The sequence below is a fragment of the Trematomus bernacchii genome, unplaced genomic scaffold (assembly GCF_902827165.1).
Source record: "Trematomus bernacchii unplaced genomic scaffold, fTreBer1.1, whole genome shotgun sequence".
NCBI lineage: Eukaryota > Metazoa > Chordata > Actinopteri > Perciformes > Nototheniidae > Trematomus > Trematomus bernacchii.
The window spans coordinates 2,210,648-2,235,259 of record NW_022987828.1 but is presented as its reverse complement, the minus strand read 5'-3'; the positions used below and the strand labels follow the sequence as shown (position 1 = coordinate 2,235,259).

The window sequence follows — 24,612 nt, the reverse complement described above, 5'->3', positions numbered from 1 at the left end:
CCTTCATCATAGAAGCTAATGTGTCCAGGTTCTCCTGCGTATGGCCCAAATCTAAAATGTCTGAATCCTAGAGGACACTTGTTATCTATAGGAGGAATTTGAGACCTGTAAAGATATTTCCATGAAAGATGGTGACAGGAAGTCTGGCACCGAGTGCTAGACTGCTGGTGATGTAACAGTACAATACTGTCTCAATGAAACCCAAAGCATCAGCCTCAAATCTGTTGTCAAGCAGTGTTGCTGGCGGTGATCGTCAGTGAGAGTTCTGACAGTCAGAAGTAGCTTTGACATTGATGACACCCTCTGCACTGTAGTAGCAAGTTCTACAGACATGAAAAACCCCCGTCATCCCTCTGAAGCTTCAAAGACCTGAAGCACAGATTGGCGTAACTAGGGACACTCGTATCTCTGGGCTGAATATTTGTGAATCAATTTCTAAATCTAGGACAGAGGCTTCTGGTGGGATACGGAACCATTTTGCTTAATGGGGCAAGACATAACCATAATAACATTTTCCCTCATCTTGCTCCTTTTCGTTCATAGAATGGGTAAATAGAGTTTTGTGTTGGTTTAGGAACAAAAAGCCTCAAAATGGTGCTGATAAGAAATTATGAATTGATTGGTTGATCGGTCAATTCATTATTTAAGTTGTTGATTGAGGAAAAATTGTAAACATTGATCAAGATCTTGTTCATTCTCTCTGTTATATTATAAAGTGAATTGGATTTTGGATTGCTCGTTGAACAAACCAAGCAATATAAAGATGTAATTGTACTTTTAATAGAATAATATATTTTTTTAATTAAACTCTTGTATTTTAGAATACAGTGAAATGTATATGAGTTCACCACAGCTAAATGTGATATGTTTTAATACAAAAGATTTCCCATATCCTTGAATATATTGCAAAAAAGAGCATGAAATGACATTTGAGAAGCTGGAACTATAAAATATATGAAATGATTTATAATACCAAAATAGCTGTTATTTTCAAAGCATTTATTGTCAATGTAGTCTTTCCCTACTACTACTCCTACTTTCCATCTTGTATCACTCAAATCTCCAGCAGATACGGTGAGTTGCTTTTATCTGCAGCCCTGCTGATGCATACAGTCGATAAAGAAGCACACACAATGTGGGAGGCTGCCTGTACCCTGACGACTTGTCTCATAAAAGCTGAACACGCAGCCACCCAGCTCAGCGGCACCCTGGAGAAAAGGACTTTATCACAAAGCTTTTAGCTGTGCTCTCACACTGGCCTCCTCTGTGTGTTACAGTGGACAATCTGTTCACTATGGTTTTGCATTACATCACAGGTCCGGCAGCCTGCAAATCCTCCCAACGAAACACGATTCGAGACAACCTCCGGGATATTACAGACACCTTTGGGACTAAGTATGCAGGCAGCTTATACCCAAATGTGCCGAATGCTGCTGCTCCACTCTCTGTGTGTGTACCACAAATATCACCCACTTATTAATACTTACCCTGAGCTTTTCCTTTGAAATGTACCTCACAAATCCCATGGGTAAGTGGACAGTGAATGTGAGAGGATATTAGCATAGCGAATGAGGAAGCAATGTCCTTTGGTTAATCACAAATGCTAATATATCCTACTCTGTCCTTTCTTATGATGAGTTGAGTAGACACTGAATGACACCCGTGTCCTCTTTAATATTAATTATGGTAAATACTTCTTCGGGATCTTGTGCTTTTTGAGGCGGTTGGGGAAAATCTTTGTGCTCATGTTCACATTTTGCTCGTTTTAATCTCTAAGCTCTTTAGAAAATAGTTCCCTGCGAAAGGTGATCATAAAAAAAAGGTGTCATTATATCTGTACGTAGTTATCCTCAGAAAAATAAGGTTCCTTCTTATGTTTTTTGTGGGAAATAGATTTTTACTTGCAAGTTGTTTGCTGAACGAAGGACTTACTGTTTAAGGTTTGTTGGAAATGATGAAGAGCTTGCCAAAGGGATCAGTGGAGGAGAGTGTGCAGGCAGGCAGAAATAAGGTCAAAGACCCAGGCTCAGGTTGGATTTTGGGATTCAACCTCAATGTTTTTTAAAGGAAACAAAGGGCTGCCTGATGATGGAAACTAGAATTAGGGAAAGCAAGCCTACACAGCAGCACAAGGAGAGGAAACAATGCATCTGATGCAAGCGTCCAGTCTGAGGAACCAGGTGCTTTGACCTATTTTGTCGAGACTTGCATACCCCAAAAAATCAGACTGTAACCAGGGCTGTGGTAGAATATAATCAAATGTCTGTTTTTATTAACGTTCATTGCTCTCGATGGCAGTGGTCAAGGAGAGATGTGAAGGAGAATTAGTACGAACCACACTTACACTGGGGTATGGAATTATGCGGCGGTGGATGTTATTAACGGCCAAATGGTGTGCCACTTTAAATGTTACTGATGAAGGAATTGTGGGACAGCATTTAAAGAATTCTGCAGACTCTTATCAAGGCTGCCACTTTGATACTTTCACTTAGTTAGGAACTTTCCTTTCCAAAAGAGACTGCACCGACGGCAGCTCAGGGCCACAGAGATGTACAGATGGGTAAGGCAGAGCTACAAAATGGGGATGTGAGAAATTGGACTAAGTGGATAGTGAAGTAGTGAGGCCAAGTGTCTTCTATTCTTAGCCTGTCAGAACCACAAAAAAATGTGTTTTCTTTGCTCCTCTTCAAAACTGGGTTGGTGTCCTGATTAAGCAACCCCCTCCTGTACCTGCGCCCAGACATCTGCCAAATTGAGAAAGGGCCAAAATCACACCAACCGTAATCCTCCTCCCTCCCATTTAATTTGTTGTCTGCTTCAGGGAGTTTTGACAAAAAATGCTATGATGTTTCATAACGGTTTATCATATCAAGTGCATGTCAGGACAGCATCTGTACTTGTGTGACCTTAACGTTTAACTTATTCTGTGTGATCAGCCAAAGAAAGCTATCAACATGAGGTCTGTAATCCTCCCTTGACTCCATTGATTTCACATTCAAGTGACACTTCCGCCTCTGGAAAACACAAAGAGGACCAGGCGGAGGGAAGTCAGAAAAACATTTTGAGTTATTTCTGTCAGGAATGCTGAGGTAAAGGCAGTGAAATAAAATAAAATACAAGAAGCCCAGCGTGGAGTAGCAACGCCTGAGACTTGACAGGATGGATATAGGTTAGGCAAGCAACAGTTCTGCTGCCATTAAGGCTTGTGGCAAGTAGTAAAGCTACAATGGCAAGAGCAATATTTGCAGAATGCATTGTTTCACCACAGAGCTAGCACAACTTTCCTTAAGTAAAAGGCCTCGCTGCACCATTAAAGTATGAGACACAGTCACAATAGATCTTCCTGGCAAACGAGGGACTGCTACTTATGTGTAATTGATGTTACTTATAGGTCTCTTTTTACAAAATGATGAACTGGTTCTTCTTAGAAACAAAGAAAGTCGTTTAGAAAATAAATTCCGACTAAAACAACCACTAGGAAGAAAACGCTTTTGAAGAGGCCCTGTTATTCTTTTTGGGGTTTTCCCTTTCCTTTGGTGTGTTATAAAGGTTTTGTGCTTTGTGTTTTATGTAAATGTCAACAAAGGCTAAAATCCCAAAGTTCAAACCAGAGGGAGTTTCTCCTTTTGATCATTAAAGCATGTAAACATGTCACAGTAGAGGCACAAAACACAAATATGAACCTGAAAATGAGCATTATAGGACCCCTTTAAGTCAGAAGTCAACAACACAGCAAAAGCTCTCACTAAAATGCTTGTAATAGTGATAAGACAACAATTGTGTCTGCCCCAACAATGTAAATCAAAGAGAAGACCAATGCAACAGGTCATGTCATTTCCAAAAGAGAAGATAAACTGAGCAACAGGCACAGATAAACGCAGCAAGCCGAGATACAGCCTATATATCCTGTTCTCAGTTCTCCTATTCTTGGTACACTAAAGATGACCCGTGGCTGAACAGGAAAGGGTGTCGTGAATATTTGTCTAATGTTGATGTTAATCTGTCTTTGCATGTTTTTGTATTCGTGCCAACCTGGGCTGCACCTTGGCTGATCCATTAAGCATTTCAGACACGCCACTGGAATAAAGACTTAATTGTTTTTACTGTAATATCCTCATTATATCGAAAATAAAACTGGATGAGATGAAACCCTCAATTAGCCTCAGAGGACTCCTACAGAGAGTAAATTACTCCCACTCTGAGGTGGAGGCAGTGTTTTCAAATCTCTTTGTATTGTGTGGTATGATTTGAGACCGATACTAAGACGTGGGCATTAAGTATCCTACAAAGGATCATCTCATCTTCCCTAGAAGGCATTAAGACGTCTAAAATAACTGAGATAATGACAGTTGAGTCTTTAAGGATCTTACCTCTAGTCTTTGCACCATCTCCCTGATGTCTTCTCCACAGTTGTCGTGGGCTGACAGCATGACACACTCCCCACGCTCATAAAATATCTTAATGCTCATAATCCCCGAGGTCCATCCAATGACATCACGACACGAGCAGTTGAAGACTACATTTTTTGATTCCTCCTCGATGAGCACAATAAACTCATTGGATATGCCCAGCAGGCAGTCCACGTCTAACGACTGGCCAAAGTCCCGTGCACGGACACTCCAGGTGATGGCCCCCACGCTGAGCATTTGTGCATCCTTCCTGGGTTTCACCTTCTCCTTCTTCTTGGCTCCGAGGGTGATGAAGCTGAATTTGACAGCAGAGTCAATAGTAGCCGTGCTAACAAAGTTCTCAGCCAGGTCCTTAAGGTACTCCTGCCGCGTGCGGGTCGCCATGGCTCGGAACTTCTCCGACTTGTGCGCTGCGTTTTCTCCGTTGATGACCTTGGCGAGCAGGAAGTCCCTGAAAACGGCTGACTTTGGGAAAGTCACAGACTTGGGAATAGGGGGCCCGAACGGAGGTACGTCTTTGGACCGGGACACGGCCACGCTGGAAAACAGGAAGTCAAACAATGAATCACAAGCAGTGGTGACAGTTAAGAGAATAAAGAAGTATTGAACTATACGTATAATGAGCAGCCATTTGAAGAGTGTTGAAATGATATGGCTTTCGGGGAATTTATTTCTGGTGGAAAGACTGATCTCAGACTAATCTTCCTCTGTTCAACAAATGCTATGTTATTAACAAGAGTTGTCTTGACTTCAGAAACACTCGAGGAGAGAGTCGTAAGTCTTAATTTCAAGGTGTCTCTGAAGATAATAACTGTATCATCACTGTGCAGATCAAAAGAGCCTTGTGATTCCTGCACATTACTATCAAGTCATGACAGAAACCACAGAAAGCACTCAGCAGGCTATAATTAATATTCTTTCAAATTAAGTGTTCTTAAAAGTCGCTGCAGAGATGAGACATTTATGCAAAGCACATCAAAAGATGAACATATTTCCTTTAATTGTCTTGAGGATATCAATTTGCTTTTCATCCCATGGTGAGGCGCTCTAATGTTTAGGGAGTTTGACTCAATGCCACCAAATTCGGATATTGCATTTTTACTCAGTTAAATAGCCATAAGAGAGCCTTACAGGCCTGGTCCACGCTTGTTCTATTTACCTGTAGCAGACGTTATCAGTGCAGGGGTTGTGGACTTTGACGATGACAAACACATGTTGGAAATGAGAGCGGATGTGTTTCGGAGTAAAAGGAAGGGCCCCAGGCTCCTGGAACACTATGGTGACGATATCATTGCCAATGTGCCTCTTCCTTAATAACTATAAAAGGGAGAGAGAAATGGAGTCAAGTACAGAACAAGGAGGAAAAAAAGCATCACATAAAGGGTTAATATTGTACAATAGTTCAAATGTACACAGTTTTATAAACAATCATTAGTAAAGATTACAATTTAAGAGTAAATTCAATGGGTTTTTTTTACGTGGGACTATGTAGGATTTGCTGATCAAAGATGTATAATAAAAGTTTGTCACAAAAGCAGTCAAACTGACTTGTAGTCAGTTATACATCTATCTATTTCTCTAACATTAGCTAACATCAGGTACCATAAGGTGCTGGTCGTAGAACACCAAGTTACATGTAGCAGCAGAACCCTAAAGAATACTGAATTGAGGAAGAGTGCGTCTTATTTCTTACAGTATTTGCATACTGTTGCTTTAAGGTGTAGCCATTATGGACAAACCTCTTAAGTATCAGTGTAGTTTTGAGAAAGCTACTGCAGCCTAATTCTGTCTTGCCTTTGATTAGACAAGCCAAGCAAAACAAAGGCTCCATAATATTACAATGTGGAATGACAAATTGAATGAGATGTGTGTAGCATCAGCACCTTCACACCGCTCTGAACTCGTTTTACATACAGCTTTTATTTATGATTCTGAATTTTAATGTAAGATAAAGGCCTTTTTTGTATTTCTAACCGAACTTAGGCTTTGTTGAATGAAGAAGACCTGTTTACTTAAACTCAATTTAGACTTCTGGTATTGCTGAATTGTGCGATTGTTAACCTCATTCTCTGCCTGCTATAAAGTTGTCAGTGAGGGTCAGCATGAGGCAGAACTCATCGAAAGCAGGATTAGAGGGTTCAGTAGGTGAATTGAAAAAGATGAAGAGAAAGGGGTGAGCTCTGCTTGAGCTAGAAGATTACCTCCAGGGATTAAATGAAACTATCCCAGTGTATGAAATACAATTGGCGGAGGAGAAAAGAAGGGAGAAAGAAACCTCCCCTTTAATCCTGCCAATCAGACATTTTAGATACACATGATAAGATTCCGTATGTTCGTGTGTAACTGTGGATCCTGTTCCTGGATATGTATACCGTTAATACATCTGCAGGGTGTACCTACTGATTTTATTTTGGGCTCAAAAAATACTTCCACTCAAGCAGTGCAGGGACTAAGACGGTGAACCTCTGTAAACCGCAGCTTTATCGGGCCATCGCTCACCAGTCTACATCCACTTAATTCCACTTGTTAGCGCAGGCAGACACAGAGGCCCATCTAAAACCAAGTCAGGTCCGGCCCCTGGGGATGCATTGATTAAAATCCGACGGTAGGGTACCGTTACCATGGTGACGCTCATGCTTTCAACTGATAGGTCATTACCGTGGTGAAATGAGCCTCTGGGGAAGATTGGCAGGATTCAGAATTGAAGATATCCTTAAAGGAAGCTGCTCAGGGACTTATTACCGCCATTAGACGGCGGCTCACCACACTGTAAAGCCAACACGTGGTCTGCTGAAGAGGATTGATTGCCAAGTGTGGAGTTTACTGACCTGTTGTCTGTTGTTGGGCGTGTAGGGTAGCATGGTGGACACGTGGAACATCAGCTCGTAGTCCTTGTAGGTGGTGTACAGAGAGTGTGAGCCCGTGGAGTCAGCTGTAACACAGGACAGGGCAGTCAAGGTCTCCGGCCTCATTACTAAAAAGGCCATTGTGTTAGATAAGCTGAAGATGTAATTAAATACAAATCACAAGTCAATACACTTTAACCGATATTTTTTATTATTATGTCGGCCTTTGTTTTCCTGTTCTACCTGTGGGCGATAATCTATTGCAGGTTATACAGTCAGTATGAAAAAGTACCTTATACAATCCAACTTAAAAAAATTAAACTATCCCTTTATTGAGGCTAAAACTAAAAAACACACAAAACCCCCCAAAAAGCAATATAGTCCAGAGCTGAGCATCTGCACTCAGCAGGATTAGAAGAGTGTGGGCTGAAATGTGAGAGTTTAGTTTTGGTGTCTTTAATCTTACTCTTGTTATCCAGCTGAGCTCTGTACTTGGTGAAGCCTTTGAGCCGCACCCTCTGGCCGAGCAGATCCAAGAACTCCTCCAACGCCGGTCCGGCACTCTCGTTGTTGTACATCTCTTCTTCTGTGCTCTGGCCCGCCTTACAGTAAAGCACTCCCACCTTGTGCTGGAAGCTTAGCTGGAATACAGAGACACTCAGCGGGTAAGTATCCTTTCCTGTTGCTGATATGTATCACACACCACCACTCGTTACGTGCTGCACATTGTGCACTCAAAAGCATGAGAGTGCCCCCTTTCCATCATGTCACGGCTAACGTGAAGGCCTTCATAACCCTTCTAGGAGAGAGCTGAAATCCTCTTTTGTGAAGCCAGGCTATGGATTTCTAGGAGCTTGGAGCATAAATCAAGTCAAGCTAATAGCTGCTACTTAAGAGCAGCTGTGGAGCAACGAGGGATGAAATACTGACACATAGCATGAGGAGAACTTTGCTTCATGACAAGAAACTCAAAGCTTCAATCAATAACATTTTGATATGTTTTTAAAAGACTATACTTAAATTCTAGACGAAATAACAGGCCTTAAATGGCATTGATCTTCCCAACACCCCACTAATAATACTCTTGATTCCACCATTGTTCAGCAAAAAGTGCCTCAAAAAAGATGTCAGAAAGTGTATTGTTGTTCACAGACATACACAAGCAAGTTAAACTGCACAGGTTTTCACAGGGAGTTTTTTAAAAATATTATCCGGAAAGGACAGGTCTGATATGAACCTGTCTCAGGAAGAGACAGGAAGGAATAAAACATCGGAGTAATTCTTCGCGCATGGAGAGTGAGAGGCCCTCTCCGCCAACATGAATTGTTCATGGTTTACAGCTCACTGATGCTGGCCAAGAGACAGAGTCAAAAGGGGGGGAAATAGAAGAAAAAAAGCCCCCTTGTTTGTCACCTGTTACCCAACAAATTCACAGCTAAGGACAGCGTGATCTTGACCCAGGGTGAATGTGTCACTGCGGCAAAAACCTTTCTATGAATGTGAAGGCCAACGAATGATCTTTAAACGGAAACAAATTGGAATTGTCTTTTCCCTCCGTTACAGGTTATGGGTTCCCGCTGTGCTCCTGACACTGTTGTCATGATGACTTTCTCCATCAGGCCACCGCTCTGCACTAAAGCTCCTGCGTTTGGAGGGAAAGCTATTATACGATCGAGCCCAGTGGAAATAGCCTCATGTGCAATGATGTGGTCTTCTATTTTTCATCCTGAATTATATGGACTCACTTAACCTCCTGCCCCTTTTAACGGACCTGCCGCCGAAGGCAAGGACAATCACATTGCCCTTTGGTACAAATTTAGCGGTGCCTGAAAAGTGCAGAACCATCAGGACGAAAATACACATGAGTAATGCTTCTGAGGTAAAGCTCATTGTGTAACCGCCTTTGATGTGTTTTTTTTGGCGGTATCAGCTCATGTCAAGGTAGAGCAGCCATGAAAATAAAGAATCATGCCATAAAACAGATCTATGTTTAGCTCAAATAATCCACTTGCTAAAAATCTGAGCATAAGCTGCTAGTGAGCAGTTTTACTTATTATGTTCAATATTCCTCTATCTATCCAGCGCTGCAGGGTAGATGTTTGCCCCTCTTTCTTCTATAAATGCAAAGATAGAAATACTTAATGAGCGGAGAGAGAAATGAGGACACTGCTCCCTTTGGAGATTTCTGCGGCGCACCTGAGGGATACAGCGGTGCCCTAACACAACACACAACATCGCTGTGACATCTGTCTGCACTGCAGTGTCCTCAATGCAGCAGACATTTAAAAATAATGGCTCCCAAAAACAAAGCTACAAGCTTGCATCATTACACAAACATTGCTATTGCAATTTGTGCTGTTTTTAGGGCAGAAGTGTTCACATTCTGCAGAAATACCATCGAAAAAAAAGGGAATGTGGAACGTATAAGGGAGGAGAAAAAAGTCTCAGGGTGACTCAAAGTTAATCCTCAAGTTTCAATGTTGTGCCAGGGGATTGATTTACATAGGAGGGAGTTGATTTTTTTCCCCTGCACTGCAATAACCTCAGTAGGTGGTAGATTACAGTATTGAAGTTGAGGGACAAATCTCACTTGAGCCTAAATTATACATCAGAGTTGTCGCTTTGGGCATCAGAAGTGATTTATGATCCTGCAAAGGCTTTACCTGTTGACGAGTGGAAGTAAACTTGATATGGAGTGTTTGCAGTTGGACGGGTTCGTGAGTTTATCCTTTGTTTAAGTTGTAAAACCCAGAACTGCAGAGGAAATGTCTTTCTTTCTAGTTGAGGAAGATGGTAATTTGTTCAGCATAATTGAGAGGGAAAGATAAGTGACCTTTCTCTGACCTCTTCCATGATTTCTTCACTATCACCAAACACTATGAGCAGTTACACGTGCAGGCTAAGCCTTTATCTTGTTCATTTCGCCGCATTTATTATCTGGAGTTAGATAATTAAAGCTTGAAATCATATTTTTAAATTTGAAAGCAGCTGATAAACAGTTTCTATTAAACAAGAATTCCATTTTCCAGATGCAACAACAGATTCATTTCTACATCAATGTTTTTTCTTATACAAATGTATAATTTGTGATTTCCATCACCTAAAGAAAATCAAATCTAAAACATCTGATGAACTGCCTAATGCTTTCCCCTGTCCATCTGGCACACAGAGAGTTCACTGTGATCTACAATGTGATCTCAAATACATTCACATGTGTTCTGTTCTCTTCTTACAGCCAGAGCCATTACAGCAGTGCTTTCAGAGATATTCTTTCTGCAGAGCTGATCATGAGGTTCATTTGAAGGCTGCCTGGCTCCGGGATACTCTCATTCACTAGACTAGCTTTCAGTTCACCAAAAGAAAAGCTTTTTCACACACATGCACACACTCAAACACAAAAACAGAGGACTCTGCAGTGAGCATACACACAAAATAGTACTCAAAAACAGGCCTGGCAGTCCGCTCTACTTTCTGAGTAGCAGCACTTCCTGTCCAATATTAGCTTCCTCGCATAAACACATTAGAGGGGCGGTGAAAGTCCAGTTTCATTAAAAAGATTTTCGATTACGGGGTACTTAACATTTTTTACTTTTGCTCGGCAAGCATAACATTAATGATTAAAACAGGACTGTACAAAACTACTGATGTCCAAATATAAAGTGGCTTCCAACGGGTGTTTGGTTTGAGGTCTGTGAGGAGGAGTGCGGGCTCTCCTCCTCCGAAAGTAGTTTCTTACATCACTTTATTGCTTTTTTCTCCCCTGTGTGTCAGTTTCGGTCTTATATCAAAGACGGTATCTATTCTGCACGCAGCCTCTCATACCAAAGGCATGAGGAGCTGCATGGCAGGTGAACAAATTCTCGTATCAGCTCCTTGAGATCTGGCAGGAAGCACTTCCTCGAGCACTTACTTACAAAGTTACTTTGCCATAATTGGATACACAAAGTCTGTCATCATCTAAAGTGCATTTAACTTGCTTTGGAGAGGACACTACACTGCTCTTGTTTATGTGTGTAACACAATCTTAATATACAAGAGGACACGGCTGACACTTTCTATTATAAAAAGCCTTTCCCCTGTCAATTGGAAGGAGGGGTTCATGCTAATGAATATAATTACACTAATAAGCAATTCTCTGATAGTAAGACAAGCAGTACAGCACCAGCTAATCCTCAATCCTTTCAATCCTGCAGTTTAATTAGATGAAAAATGAAAGGCCTTAAGATCACACAATGAATCCATCTCTGACACCTGTGACTATGGAGAGCCCATATCACTAATAGCCATTTTATTCAAACAGAGATAATGCAAGATGACATTCTGCGCCACGCAGACAGAATACCAAATCACCTGCTCTCAGACAGAGTAAGCTGTCAAAAGTGAGTTACTTTGGCAGAAAATGTGAGTTGAAGTAGTTGATGCTGGCTGCAGAGAGAGTGGGATTCATATTGATTCTAATTAGGTGTGATATTGGCTGTCTTACGCCTCCATGCGGGAGCCTGTGTTCATCTATAATAAGCAGCCCACATATGGCGTAAAGCTACCTGCTATTTGAAGTTAATCCCTTCCCTGTTTCCTTCTTTAGCTCACACAAATGTCAGAAATATAGACAGAAGTATCATATAAACCATGATATCAATACAGCACAACATTCTGTAATTCTAGCACATTATGTGTAATACTGACATGTGGCACTGAAGGCTTCAGATCAAACAGCTGGAACATATTTGTGGATGATAGTGAATTGGCTATGGCTTTACCTTATTTAAAGGTTAGATGTAATGAGGGGGATGTTCATCAGCTGGTTAGCTTTGATTAGCATAAAGGCTGTAAATAGGGGGCCACAGCTAGCCCTGCTCTTTCTAGTCGTATGAGGTTAGACAGTAGTGATTGACTCTATGACCCGCTGATGGAAGTGTTGCACTATTTATACAATGTCAGTATGAACTGAGAGTCTGTAGCAACATTTCCCCCCAAAAATATCCTGTATTAGGTTATTCCTAATGCAAAAAATAAAAAGTTTCCTACTGCTGCAGTTTGACCTTAACTGGGGAGACACGATTTGACTTTACTATAGAGTAGTCTCATGTAATGCAATGTATTGACTCGGGAGTTAGACTACAAAACAAGCTAAAAGTCTAATTCATGACAAATTGTCCAATTGTGGCCGGATAATTAAAACAATAATTTGTTTTGCTCACCAAGATATTCTGGGACCTGCAGTATTTAACAGCATTAATGTTAGCATTACATTAAAGAGGGGGTTGTCAAATCTTAAGAATTGCCTTAAGATCAGTGGTGAACAAAATATATCTTTGTTTGATTTATCCATACAAAAAATAAATAGTGGTTTTATGTTACCTAATTTATGCACTATTTTCTGTCAGCATGCAGTGATTTTCTAAAGTCTACACTAGTTTCCTGACAACCTCACAGTAACAACAGGACTCCAATAAGTCACTACAATCAGACAATAATAGGTCAGTTAAACTCCTTTAAAAAACAGTTAATACCATAAATTGTCATTCTGACAATGCAACTTGTGAACAAAGACAAAATAGTTGCACTCAACACACTATAGGCTTCTCAATGTACTCACCCCTTGCTCGTCCAGCTTGAGGAGCTGCTCCGGGACCTTGGGGGAGTTTAGGGACAGCCTCAGACACGAGATGTTAATCTCAGGGATGACGTATTCCAGTACTTCTTTCAGCGGCAGGCCGCGGGCTGTCCCGTGTCTCGCAGTGGATGGGATGGCATCCTCCAGGATGGCTCCACGGAGTGTGGTCAGCTGGCAGAAAAGACAGATGATAAAGTTTAATCATCGGGTGTATTATGAGGTTTTGATGTCCCTTTGAACCATATATTAAACGGGACTGTTCAAAGCAAAATCAAAAAAGGTTTTTTCTTGCCTTTATTATATTTGTGAGCAATTCCAAATAGGAATCATTTGTTTATAGTTAGGTAGAAATAAATAGTTACTATGTGAAACGGCTCACTATGAGGTCTTTGGTTGAATCTCTAACACTCGTCAACCCACATTAAAACAATCTAAATAAATAAATTATGACTTTTTTGTTTGGGGGGGGTACTGTCCCTTTAAGGTAAGGTCGGTGTGTGCATTATTACCATATAGGTCATTAGGGTCATTCAATCAGTGATTGTATTCATTTGGATGCTATTGAGCCATTATATTTGATTTCAAAATGCTGGAAATGAAATGTAGGCTTATGTGCTAACTGTTGTGTGAGGCCGTTATAATATCCTTTTTATGTTATGCCCTATTATGTAGGGCAATGGCACCATTACAGCTCCTTTGGAAGACATTAGGAACTCAAATTCTAAATAATTAAGAGGGGCTAACTGAGCATTAGATGTTAAGTGGTATTTTACTAGTAAGATCGTTAAAGTGCCAGTAAGTATTGACCCAAACAGCTTGAAGACCCCCACTCTGTGTCCCCGGTGTTGTTTGGAACATCACAGACACATTTACGCCCATAAATCTAATTTCCATTCACGCTGCCTGTGAATGTCAGCAGTCAATTGTTGTCCGACAGAGAGGCTTTCTGAAAAGCAGATTACTTAACAGACTTAGAAAGGATTGAGAGTGAGAGTGGGCCGGAGAGAGGCAGAGAGAGCCGGGGCTAAATGATAGGAGCACTTGTAAATAGATGCTCCGGCAGTTGGGGAGTTGAAATATTGTCTGCGTGCTACTTGAAGGGCTAACGTGACCCAGATACATTGTTTTATCGTGGGAGTGGTGCTTTACACCAAGAATGGCATCGGATATCAGTGACATTTCCCTGCCTGACACATCTGTTGCACCTGAATTATTCAGTGGAAGAGACCACCCAGCATCAATCAAGGAGAGCTTTCTGTACCAACAGGGACCGTGGCACTGTGCATTTTAGTTTGTGGATTAATCACGTTGTGTGTACACGGCACGCACGTGATGTGTGTGTGCGAGGCTGTGAGCCGGCGAGGACTGATCACGCTGACTCGGATAGACTACAGCATCAGTGTCTGCATGACTGACCAACAGAGTCACAACTGGCACAGACTTATTGTGCACATTAGGGTGCTGGGAGCAGATTTACTGTATAGAGAGCTGCAAGGAGCCTCCTCTTGATTTCAGGGCAACTGAAGCATTCCTGAACTCCTGTACTGCTTGAATGAGCCCTGAGCTGATCGACCTTAACTTGTCTTGCTGAATGCATATGTTGGGAACATCATCTAAAAGCATGTTTTCGGGCCTGTAGGCAATTCTTCAATAGAGCGATACAAATCTACCCCTAATAGTTCCACGTTGGTTTAAGACAACAAGCAGTGCAGAAAAAGTGCAAATGGGGTATTATGGTTACCTGGCTGGTTCTGAAGGTGACTCTATAATTGTACTGCATTCCATCTTTCTCCCTCCCGTCGTCCAGCTTCTCCCTGCGGATGCTGACCGCCACAGGTCCCAGATTTTCATCGACCCCAAAGTAGTTTTGATGTTCTGAAATGGGAAAGAATTATTTGAATTAGACACACATTATTACTGCACCGATCCACATTTGTCAGAATAAGAGTCTTTATCCTTTTTCACATTTGATGAAATGCATTATTTTTGCTTCAATCAAATATCAATTTATAGCATAAAGCCCGTGTGCTTGTGTTTGATTATGTGGATTGGCCATGGGTGAGCTGTGACAGTGATTACAGAAAGCAGCAGGGGTCCAGTGGAGATTTGACATTGATTCATTTTGGATTAGAGGTTGGCATGTAGTGGTAGCACTGGGATTTAGGAAAAAAACAAACAAATGAAAAAATAGAGCCAGGACACAGTTTGAACGTGGGTGACCCGTCACCGACCCAAATACTCTGCAGCATGGCGCTTCTCACGCTATCAGAGCAAAGCAATATAAGAACGTTTTTGTGTTGCATGGTTCAGTATTAAAGATGAATTTGGGAGTCTGAATAAAATATTTGCTTTAGATTAATCATTTTCAAGTAATGAATTTATAATCCCACCAAACGCACACATGTGTAATGCTGACTTTTTAAAACTTTTTAAGAACAAAAGGAATTGTTGGGAACCTTTTGAACCATTACTCAACCCGCTTATGGTAGACCGTCAACTGATACAATTAAGGGAGACATCATTCAATGTCATTTTGCTTTTGTTTTCATGACATTCATTCGATAATTAACCGTACAGAATGAGGAATATATGAAAAGAGTTACAGTTAGAGCTACATTTAAACACAGTGGTTACACAGTAAGTGTCCTTAACCGCCAGGCCACCAGGAAGCCCCTCAGGTCAGGCTCAGAGTATTTCTGTACCTTAAACAAGATTTCTAGTGTTTGTAGAGTAAAGACATTATAAGACATTATTATGGCTAATTTCAGTGTCAACGTACAAATATTTGAAATGTGTCATAGCTGCTTAAATAAGACACTCAAAATACACTGTACTTAATGATAATATTGTGTGTATGAGTGTGTGTGTTTAGGACATGGACTGGAGCAAGGCTTTGCAAACAAAATGCAGTGCCTTGAGCAAACAGCCCTTAATCCAGGCTAAAGCTGAGAGAAAGACCTGGATTCAACCTACGACAAAGAAAAACCTCAGCAGAGACTTAAAGCGATGACATTCATTAAGAGATTTCTGCAGAGGTTTTGGCATGGCATCCATGTGGTGTAGAGCATGCAATGTAAATTCTCTCATTCTTGTAACGGTGGCATTAACGTGAGGGCAAAGCGCATATCATCATGAATAATGAATTAGTTGAATGGAGGCAACGCTGGGTTAACTGCCAGAGGAATGCAGAGCTTGTCAGGGACGGAGAAGTGAGTCCAAATGCTCTGTGAGGCATAAGGTCAAATGATGGTAGGAGGCCTTGTGGCCTTGTTGCATATGAGCCACTAAGCATCAGAATACCAGCAGCATAGAGAGCGAGACAGTGTGGACTGCAGTGAGAGCATTTTGTCAACGCATTTCTATAACATGTCACTGTCACTCATCACTTAGTTTTGACAATTTGCCAAAGGATGCAGACTGGATGAGTTTGATTGTCATGTCAAATGATGCATCGTTTCCATCTTTCTGTCACTTCACACTTCTAAAATGTTCGGCACATGTCTGCCTCACTTTTTTGTGACTAAAAGACTTTATTTAATGTCAAATGTCTCCATAGGGCACAGTTAGGATGAGTAGCTCTCAGCAACCTATGACTAGCAATGCACTGGTTGATCTGCCACCATCTGATCAATTTGCACATTGTGCCGTATGATGGTTTAAGTCAGGCTGGCACAGACTGTTAGGTAAAAGCCATACACACACACCGCATGTCATCGATAAGGTAAGGGTGCAAGCTGGAGATTTACAAGTCGAATCTGGAATGTGGAGGATCGACCTTTCTTTTCAACAATGAGGTCGAAATCAATTGGCCAAGTAAAGTTCAAAAAGTTGCATCTGTACCTGTTACGCTAGAGTGTTGGCACTGTAATCCAATAAAAAACAATTACCTTCCACTTCCTAAAAGGCTAAGAAACCCCTGGTTCACCCTCTATTGTATATCTCAATGTTTACCCACACATATATAACCATGACCTGTGTGTGACAAGTCTTGGCCCGTGGGTGTGAAGGAAACACTGTGTCCATTAGGGCGGCCTGGGGAGAAACACTCCTGTTGCTAAGGGAAGGAGGGCTTTAGGCAATCAATGGGATCAATGTTCAGCCCAGGTTGATAAAAGCTTGCCCTAGAGTGGTGACACACAGCCATGTTTGTGAGATTGTGTGTGTGCGCCTATTTTTATGTGTGTGTGGGTGTGTGTTTTTTGTGGTGAACCAGAGGTGACGACTTGTCTTTCTGATAAAACACCTCATGAAAAAAGGGCAAAGGCTGCATCCACATACTGTGAAAGAGGCATCTTCTGTTAAAGCTATAACATGAGAATGAAGCTGACAGCAACACGGGGTATTTCTATTATACATTTGGCTGCCACGGAATGAGGATAAAAACATAATACAGCTACACCAGGGATGCGTTAACTATGCGTGAGTAGGCTCAGTTGTACAGTCTGACATACTGCAAGTAGAGCAGATTCCTTTACGCTGGGTCTCGATTAAGTTTTCACGCTGTCACACTGAAGAGCATTTTTCCTAACACAGAGATTCTTTTTGAAGAAGGTCAGGCGTCTCTCAGTGTGAAAGGTGAAGCAGCTGTTTTCTGGGGAGGCTCAAGAATGGGTAACCCAATCTGCTGAGAGCGTCTCACAGACAGTGGGGAAACAGATATGTGAAATGCGGTGATGGGTCGGGGTCTGCGTGGTATTTCCAGTGTCGGCCATGTAGGTGTTTTAATGAGGGGACCTGGGACCTTGGCATAGTTTTACTGACCCTAAAGTTTGATAGGATGGGGTCGTCACACCCCTGCGGCCCCCACGGGGAACAGCTGCAACACACCCTCTCGCTCACCTCTCTCTTCTCACATGACTAATCACTGCTTCTCCGCGGGGTTCGGAGCAATATCACAGGGCGGACATGACCGTTCTTCTCCCGAGGAAGTGAAACGCACACCCTTGCGCCAAACACAAGACTGCTATTGTTCTGGCCCCTTATTTCATCTGGCCCTACAAAAATAACCGGGCCGTCAAGATATCTGAGGCTGTTCCATTTGGGAACTTGCTCACACAGCGTTGTGCATAATTTCAAGGAAATGGGTTTGGCCTGGAAAGTTTAATAATCTTTAACATTGAGTCATTTCAATCTTCCAGTTATAACTCTGTTTAACGAAGAAATCACACATCATCATCATCATTAGCATTCCTTACCTCTGCCGTAGAAGAATTTGTGGTAGTAGTATGCTCCGAGGTCGATGTGCTCAATGATGTAGCGTTTGACCTTCTCCCTGTGGATAGGCTGGTTTTCTCGAGGCACCTCCAGAACAGAGACTCCTGCGTTGGTGCAGTGGGAACTTAAAGATGATTCGAAAGAGCAGCTCTCCGACATACCAGTGTAGTTGGCACTGTTGGCTCTGGAGAGGGAGATCTTCCTCTCGCCCTCGCCACCGACCTCGTTGCGAAAGTGAGGACAGCTCAGCACTAAGCCGTTGCTCTTCCGGTCCCCGTCATCAGCGTCCAGGTTCTCCTTGGGGTTCAACTCCTCCCTGCTGCCCAGTGGAGACTCAAACATGGGTGTATTTCCACTGCTACATCCAGCCGCCCCACTATCTATCCCTGCTCCGGGTCCAGGTCCAGGTCCAGTCATAGCCATAGCCATAGCCAACGCTCCACCTACGACTCCGCCCCCGCTTCCTGCCACAGCACCAGGCCCGAGTCCAGCGGAGGCAGCTGAAGCCCCGGTGGTGGTGTTCTTCCTCTGACACAGGTTGGCTCTGCCTGCCACCGCCTCACTGATGTTGAAAAGAACGCTCTGGACGTCATAGTGCGCAAAGCATTTTTGGAAGCTGAGCGGCCGCCGGTCATCCTCTAAAGAGAGCCGCAAGGCATCACTCTCGCTCTTTATGGTACGCAGCTTCCTGAACAGGGACGTTTCAGACGATTCGGATTTAAGGCGCCTCATGAAGGACTTGTCCGGCTCCCGGCTGTAGAGGAGAGAGTGGTCTATGTAGTCGTAGCCTGGAATGTGGACTATCTCACCCCTGGCGATCTGGGCTGCGGTCTGCAGGCTGGGGGAGAGTGCGACGTCGCAGCGCAACAACTCGGGGAAACCCATGGGCGGTATGCTACGGCGGTCCAGGGTTTCCACTTGGTAACCCCTTAGCATGGTGAAGAAGCCTTCGCCTGTCAGGCCCTGGCGGTCAATGGAGGATGTGCTGCCGTACTCACGATGCAGAGACGCACCAGTGTTTGGATTGACAGCATGCTGGTCCATTATGTCCTCAGAGTCAATGTCACTAATGGTTACATCACTGTTGCTGCGTTGGCGGATAGGATGGAGACCCTTCAGCGGTGAGTGGCTGAGGAGGTCGCTCAGTGTGTATTTGTCAGAGTAGTCTACCTCCAGGCAGACTGACTCTCCTTGCTCCAGTATTTGCACACAGTGTTCCTGCTGGCCGTTCTGAAACACTGGTATCACGCTCTGATAGTTCGGTGAAGGTCGTCCGTCCCATCCATCGCTCCTTGGTGGCCATTCTGTCGCTCTGGCCCTGACGCCCATTTTAGGCATGGCTGGAGTTCCATTTGTTTTGTCAGGTTTCCCCTGCATGTTGGGGGCTGGTGGTCCCATGCTACCATTCAGGGCTTTGAGTTTTCTGTTGAATAGCTCCTCTGACTGCATGGCTCTGTAGTATTCTTCTGGGCCTCCCACAATTCCCGTGAGGTTTGATTTGTTATCCGTCACAGGGCTCAAAATACTCATATCCTGCCAGCAGACTCCTTGAAGAGCAGACTTTCAGGACACTTCTTCATTACATGATGTGATTTGCTCACTGCTGAGCGGAGGAGGGGCCTCGTTCCTGAGTCAATGAAGCAGCCGTCATCATAACTCACAGAAGGCGGCTGGCACGACGATCGACACACAGCATTTGGATGTCAAGGACAAGTGTCTGAGGGGCGCTGAGGCACAGCGGAGCGAAGTCTTTTCTCACAGCGTGCCGTCAATGCAGAACGACAGCTGGAAGAGTTGGATCTGTGGCACGGAAACAAAAACAGAGAAAATGTTAGCACAAGGCGAGAGGGTTAGCACACTTACAGAGACATTTTCATTTCAAACATAGGGAAAGGAAGTTGTGCTCCTTAAAATGACCCCAAACACAGCACATTCAGTTCAGCTATTAAAAATGACTGCACTGCTGACCTAGATTGTCTGTACCCTGTTATCTTGAAATAAACTCCCACTAAGGGGTATGTAGAGCTGTATTAGTTTTGAAACTGTGTGGAGCATATCATCGAATAGAGCTAATTAGTGTATTTCCTAAGAAGAGCTGGTGCCATTATGGGTTTATAACAAGATAGATGGATATCATTGTTGGTGCTTCCAGCCAATGCCTAACAGATGGCGGTGAAGCAAATTACAGCAACAAGAGGCAGATGTTCGGCTAAATGTTCACATGTACCAATATCTGATCCAACCGCTCGCAGCATCATCAAGCTGCAAATTATACAGAAGGGTAGTTTTGCATATTCAACCCCACTTCGCCTTTTGTATCTGATGAAGTTGATTAGGAGGAAAATTAACAACGACCCAATGAAGTAAATGGGCTATGACGTATACAAAATTCGCGGAAATATGACGTTGTGGTACACTCCACTATCATAACTACAGAAAATTATGTTTTCAAGTTTAACCCTTGTTCAGTTTTTTTTGTTTAAATTGGGGAATTATAATCAGAAAAAGAAAAGCTTGACAACAGCAGTATTATTCATTAACCTGAACACCCAAGGACAGAGAAGGAGAGTGAAACATTGGTCGGCTTGTCCTAGAAAAACAACTTGGTTCCCCATTAGCCATTTATAGACCTTAGAAAATCAGCGGCGTGTTGGTCATATAGCCTTGTTTAAAACAATTTGACATGGACAATGTAATAAAGATGATAACAGACAAAGAATGCACTGTAAGGAAGTGAGCAACTCTTCTCTCATCAGTCCCATCCCATGCTATGAGATATGTCACAGGGTCCCGGGGGGGGACTGACTTCTGCATGGCAGATTACACCACACCATGCCACAATACAGACACCAGGTCATCCTACATTGGCCTAAATGCTTTTTTCATGTTCTTTGGGACTGGTGGTGTGCCTCATTCCTCCCTTTTCTGCAATCATGTGAAAACCCCACGGGTTTTAGAGTAAACCCTCCACATCACAGAGAAAAAGGGCACTGCTCGTTTCTTTTTGCTTCAGTGAATATGTGAAGGCAAGTTTAAGATGATTTGTTTCTCTCAGTTTCAGCTCCGTCCACTTGCCTTTAATGTATTATATCTTTTGCTACCAGACAACTGTTTACATTCCACATGTAGTTAGGGAGGAGGGAAAACTATTTTGGGATTAAAATGTGGGTCACATCAAGATTAGCTGCAGACCGACAGACTAGACCAAATACACTCGGGATGACTGGGAAATAATAAAGTATGCGGCCAAATACAGGTTGATGCAGGCATGACCCAAATGTGTAGAAGTAGATTGATAATGATACCTCCTTCTGCCAAACTATCCACAATCCTCTCCCTCCCATTTCAGACTGGTCTGGTTATGAAACCAGCTTCATTCACAACATAGAAACTGTATTGCCACTGTATTAAACAAAGGTTTGGAGAGGACGGCAAGATTTTGTGTCGTGTCATGTGAATGCATAACGTAGCGACAAGCACTGCTCTGGGAAATATGTCTGTCTGTTACAGTTGGCGTACGATGAATAATGGAATATCTCCCGGGTTGCAGTTTTCTCCTCAACAATGCCAACGCCTTATTTTCAATGCAGATTACATCTTTATCTTTGTCTGAAAAGGCTAACATGGAAGATGATGGTATCAAGTTGGTTCTGATATGACATAGTGGAAAAAGTGCTGATCATTTGATTAAATACAAGTATTTTTACCACAGTGTAGAAATACTCTGTTACCAGTAAAATACATATAAAATGCAGCATCCTAATATAGAGTGAAAATACTACTTGCTAAATGCAAAATGGCCTATATCAAAATACATACATTGTATTACTGGATAATTATTGATGCTTATTATCGACAGTCTCATCTTTATCAACACATGAATCAAAATCTATTTGATCATGTATTATTTAACACTATTCATAAACATAAAACAAACAGTAACATAGTAACAACAGCTATCAGACAAAAATAAGAGCAAAATGTTTAATATTCGATTCTAAATTGTACAGGAGAAGTTGTTTAAAGAAAATGTAATTATTTAAATAAAGTCCAAATTCCTCAAAATGGTACGATTGCAGTACTTAACAATAAATATGGTTGTACTCACATTCCAGCACTGCTGACTGTCTCATTTAAAAAAAGATGAGCTGTATGCCGATGTGCTCGTGTAAGCGGGCCCCAATGTTACCATTTATTTTGAAGAATGACCCCTATACAAAGTCTAAATCTGTATGTCTATTGTACTGTACTGCATATTGTAGAAGGATAATTGTTTCTGAAATATTTATGAATCCTAATTTTCAACTTGACAAAAGAGAGGAAATGGGACCTCTGCCAAATCCAAACACTGAATATCCATCACCCCGAGACATCATGCGAGATGCCAAAAGAAACAAAGACTCTTGGGGAAATGACTGTAAAGTGCTACTCTTGCTGCTGGAAATGTATTTGAGGTTTCTGTAGGTCAACCAAAATATATTTGTCTAAAGCTCAGGTCTTTTTCCCAGGCATGACAGTGAGCAGAGGTGACAATATGGCTGTCTGCTGACCAACGGCCAAATGGCACGCATTGACTCAACACAGTCCCTTTCACACTCACAATTAGAGCTAGTGACAGCAAATTGTGCCACCTGTGCAAACAGCTTTATCAATGGGGACACTCCAACAGAGGCTTTAACGGATGACTGAGAACAAGAAGAACAAAGAAACGGACATACTGTAATCTCAAAGCATGACAACAACACAGTGTGAAGGACTATTCACAGTAGTCTGTGGCGAGCAGATAGACAACAAGATGGAGGTGTAATGCTGTGTCAACACAGAGAAAGAAAAGAAAACAATCAAAGTTTAATATTCATTTCAACTTTCAACTATTAGGAAAGAATTGACAAACTCAAAATATAAAAATAGCAATGAAAGCTTAAAAAACGTTATGTACGTATGTTTATAGCACATACATCTGTTAATAGTCCACACATTTATTTATATATTATTTTATTATACAGTATCTTATTCTACTGCACAGTATTTAATAAAAAAATCAGTTTCATCTCATTTGATGTATACAGTTTACTTTTGTCATTTGCAATATGTTCTTGCACTATTTCCTGTCTCTTCTCCTTGTATGTCTTAAGGGGATTTTATGCTGCTTTGTTGGACAAGCATGGGAGAGCTGTAGCTATTGTGCATGTGACAATAAAGTCTGGAATATTTGAATGGAGCTTCCCTATTTAACCTCCAATTCCCATTTATTTTGAATTTAGCGTAAAAAAAATGAAGGTAAAAACATAAGAATAAACAAAGTGGTTGTGTTCATAGTGTCTAGCGTCCCCCTGTTTGTGATCTTACACAGGGTCAGTAAGGGGTTAGCTGGCCCTTATTTCACAGTGAGGGCAGGACAGGATAAACTGAACATGGTGGTCCGTGTTTCCCTTTCCTGCCTTCTATTAGCCTCTTCCCCTGTGACAGTGATTAATGAACACAGTTGTACCATGTCTCATTCCACATCAACCCCCCCCTGCACCCCCTACCAATAGAGAGTGCCACAGGCTACTTGGTCAGCAGAATCCGTCTTCTGTGTGACCTGAAGGAGGCACTTTTCTGCCCTTGCCTTTGTGTCTGTGTGTGCAAGGGAGGCAGCAGATGGAGGGTGGGCGGTGTGCTTTGCTAACAGCCCTTTATTACTGGAGTAATGCATCGCCATTATGGGTGTTTAAGACACAAGGCCTGGTGAACAGGGGGAAGGGATGGAGAAGGAAAAGAGAGGCCTAATTACAGTAATGAACTCATGTTCTGTCTCTGATGTTGGATAGTCTGTCTTTCATCTGGGTTCATCCAGGGAGGAGTGGCCCAGCGGTTCAGACAGGTCTGAAAATAATCCTCTGACACTGTGGCCTGATTAAAGGCCCGGTGGATATTAATATGCCGTCAAAAAAGTTCACGTTCTGTCCACCGTCCCAAGATTAATCGTCCACTATTACTGATATTTCACCCGGGCAGGACACACGGAATGATGTCGGCCAACTGTGACAGACTCACTAGACTGAGTGACTTCTCATTAGTCACTTCTATGACTGCTAGAAAACTGTCCTGTGCTCATTGAGAGAAAGTTCCTCTTCGCAAAGCTGCTGATTATATCTTTTTGTTGCAGCGCTCCAAGTCCTCCATCTTTATAGTATCTTATAGATCAAACTGGGTAGTAAGGTAGCAAAAAAATACTTCACTCCTCAACAAAACTGAGCTATGAGTAAAAGAATTGCACTTTTGAAAAAGAGGTTTATGTAAATGAAGTCAATGCAAGGATGTTCTACAAAACGGCACTGCATGTATTAACACCAAAGCTCCATTCGATGCCAGATGCAAACACATTTTGAGCGCAACATTATTAAGATTGCTCCACTCAGAGCTGACAGCACTTAAGGAAATGAGTCACATACTTTATGCTCAAAACGCAAGGGCCATAGAAAATATTCTTGAGAGGAATGCCAAATCATCTGAATGGTTGGCAACAAGGTCCTTTTCAGGT

At 42.3% G+C, this 24,612-nt stretch overlaps 1 protein-coding gene across 4 annotated transcripts in view; it reads right to left on the bottom strand.

Moving 5' to 3' along the window:
* The window catches only part of LOC117499702 (signal-induced proliferation-associated 1-like protein 2), an 85,960-nt gene that overhangs the window by 34,365 nt on the left and 26,983 nt on the right, over positions 1-24,612 (bottom strand). For all 4 annotated transcript variants that reach the window (XM_034152282.1, XM_034152284.1, XM_034152285.1 and 1 more), the window contains exons 2-8: positions 18,068-19,886; positions 14,614-14,747; positions 12,855-13,043; positions 7,722-7,896; positions 7,238-7,341; positions 5,569-5,726; positions 4,371-4,947 (exon numbers count right to left, since the gene is read on the bottom strand). In XM_034152282.1, the coding sequence (XP_034008173.1) occupies positions 4,371-4,947; positions 5,569-5,726; positions 7,238-7,341; positions 7,722-7,896; positions 12,855-13,043; positions 14,614-14,747; positions 18,068-19,616 (2,886 nt within the window). In that variant the 5' untranslated portion in view covers positions 19,617-19,886. The remainder of the gene's footprint in view (positions 1-4,370; positions 4,948-5,568; positions 5,727-7,237; positions 7,342-7,721; positions 7,897-12,854; positions 13,044-14,613; positions 14,748-18,067; positions 19,887-24,612) is intronic.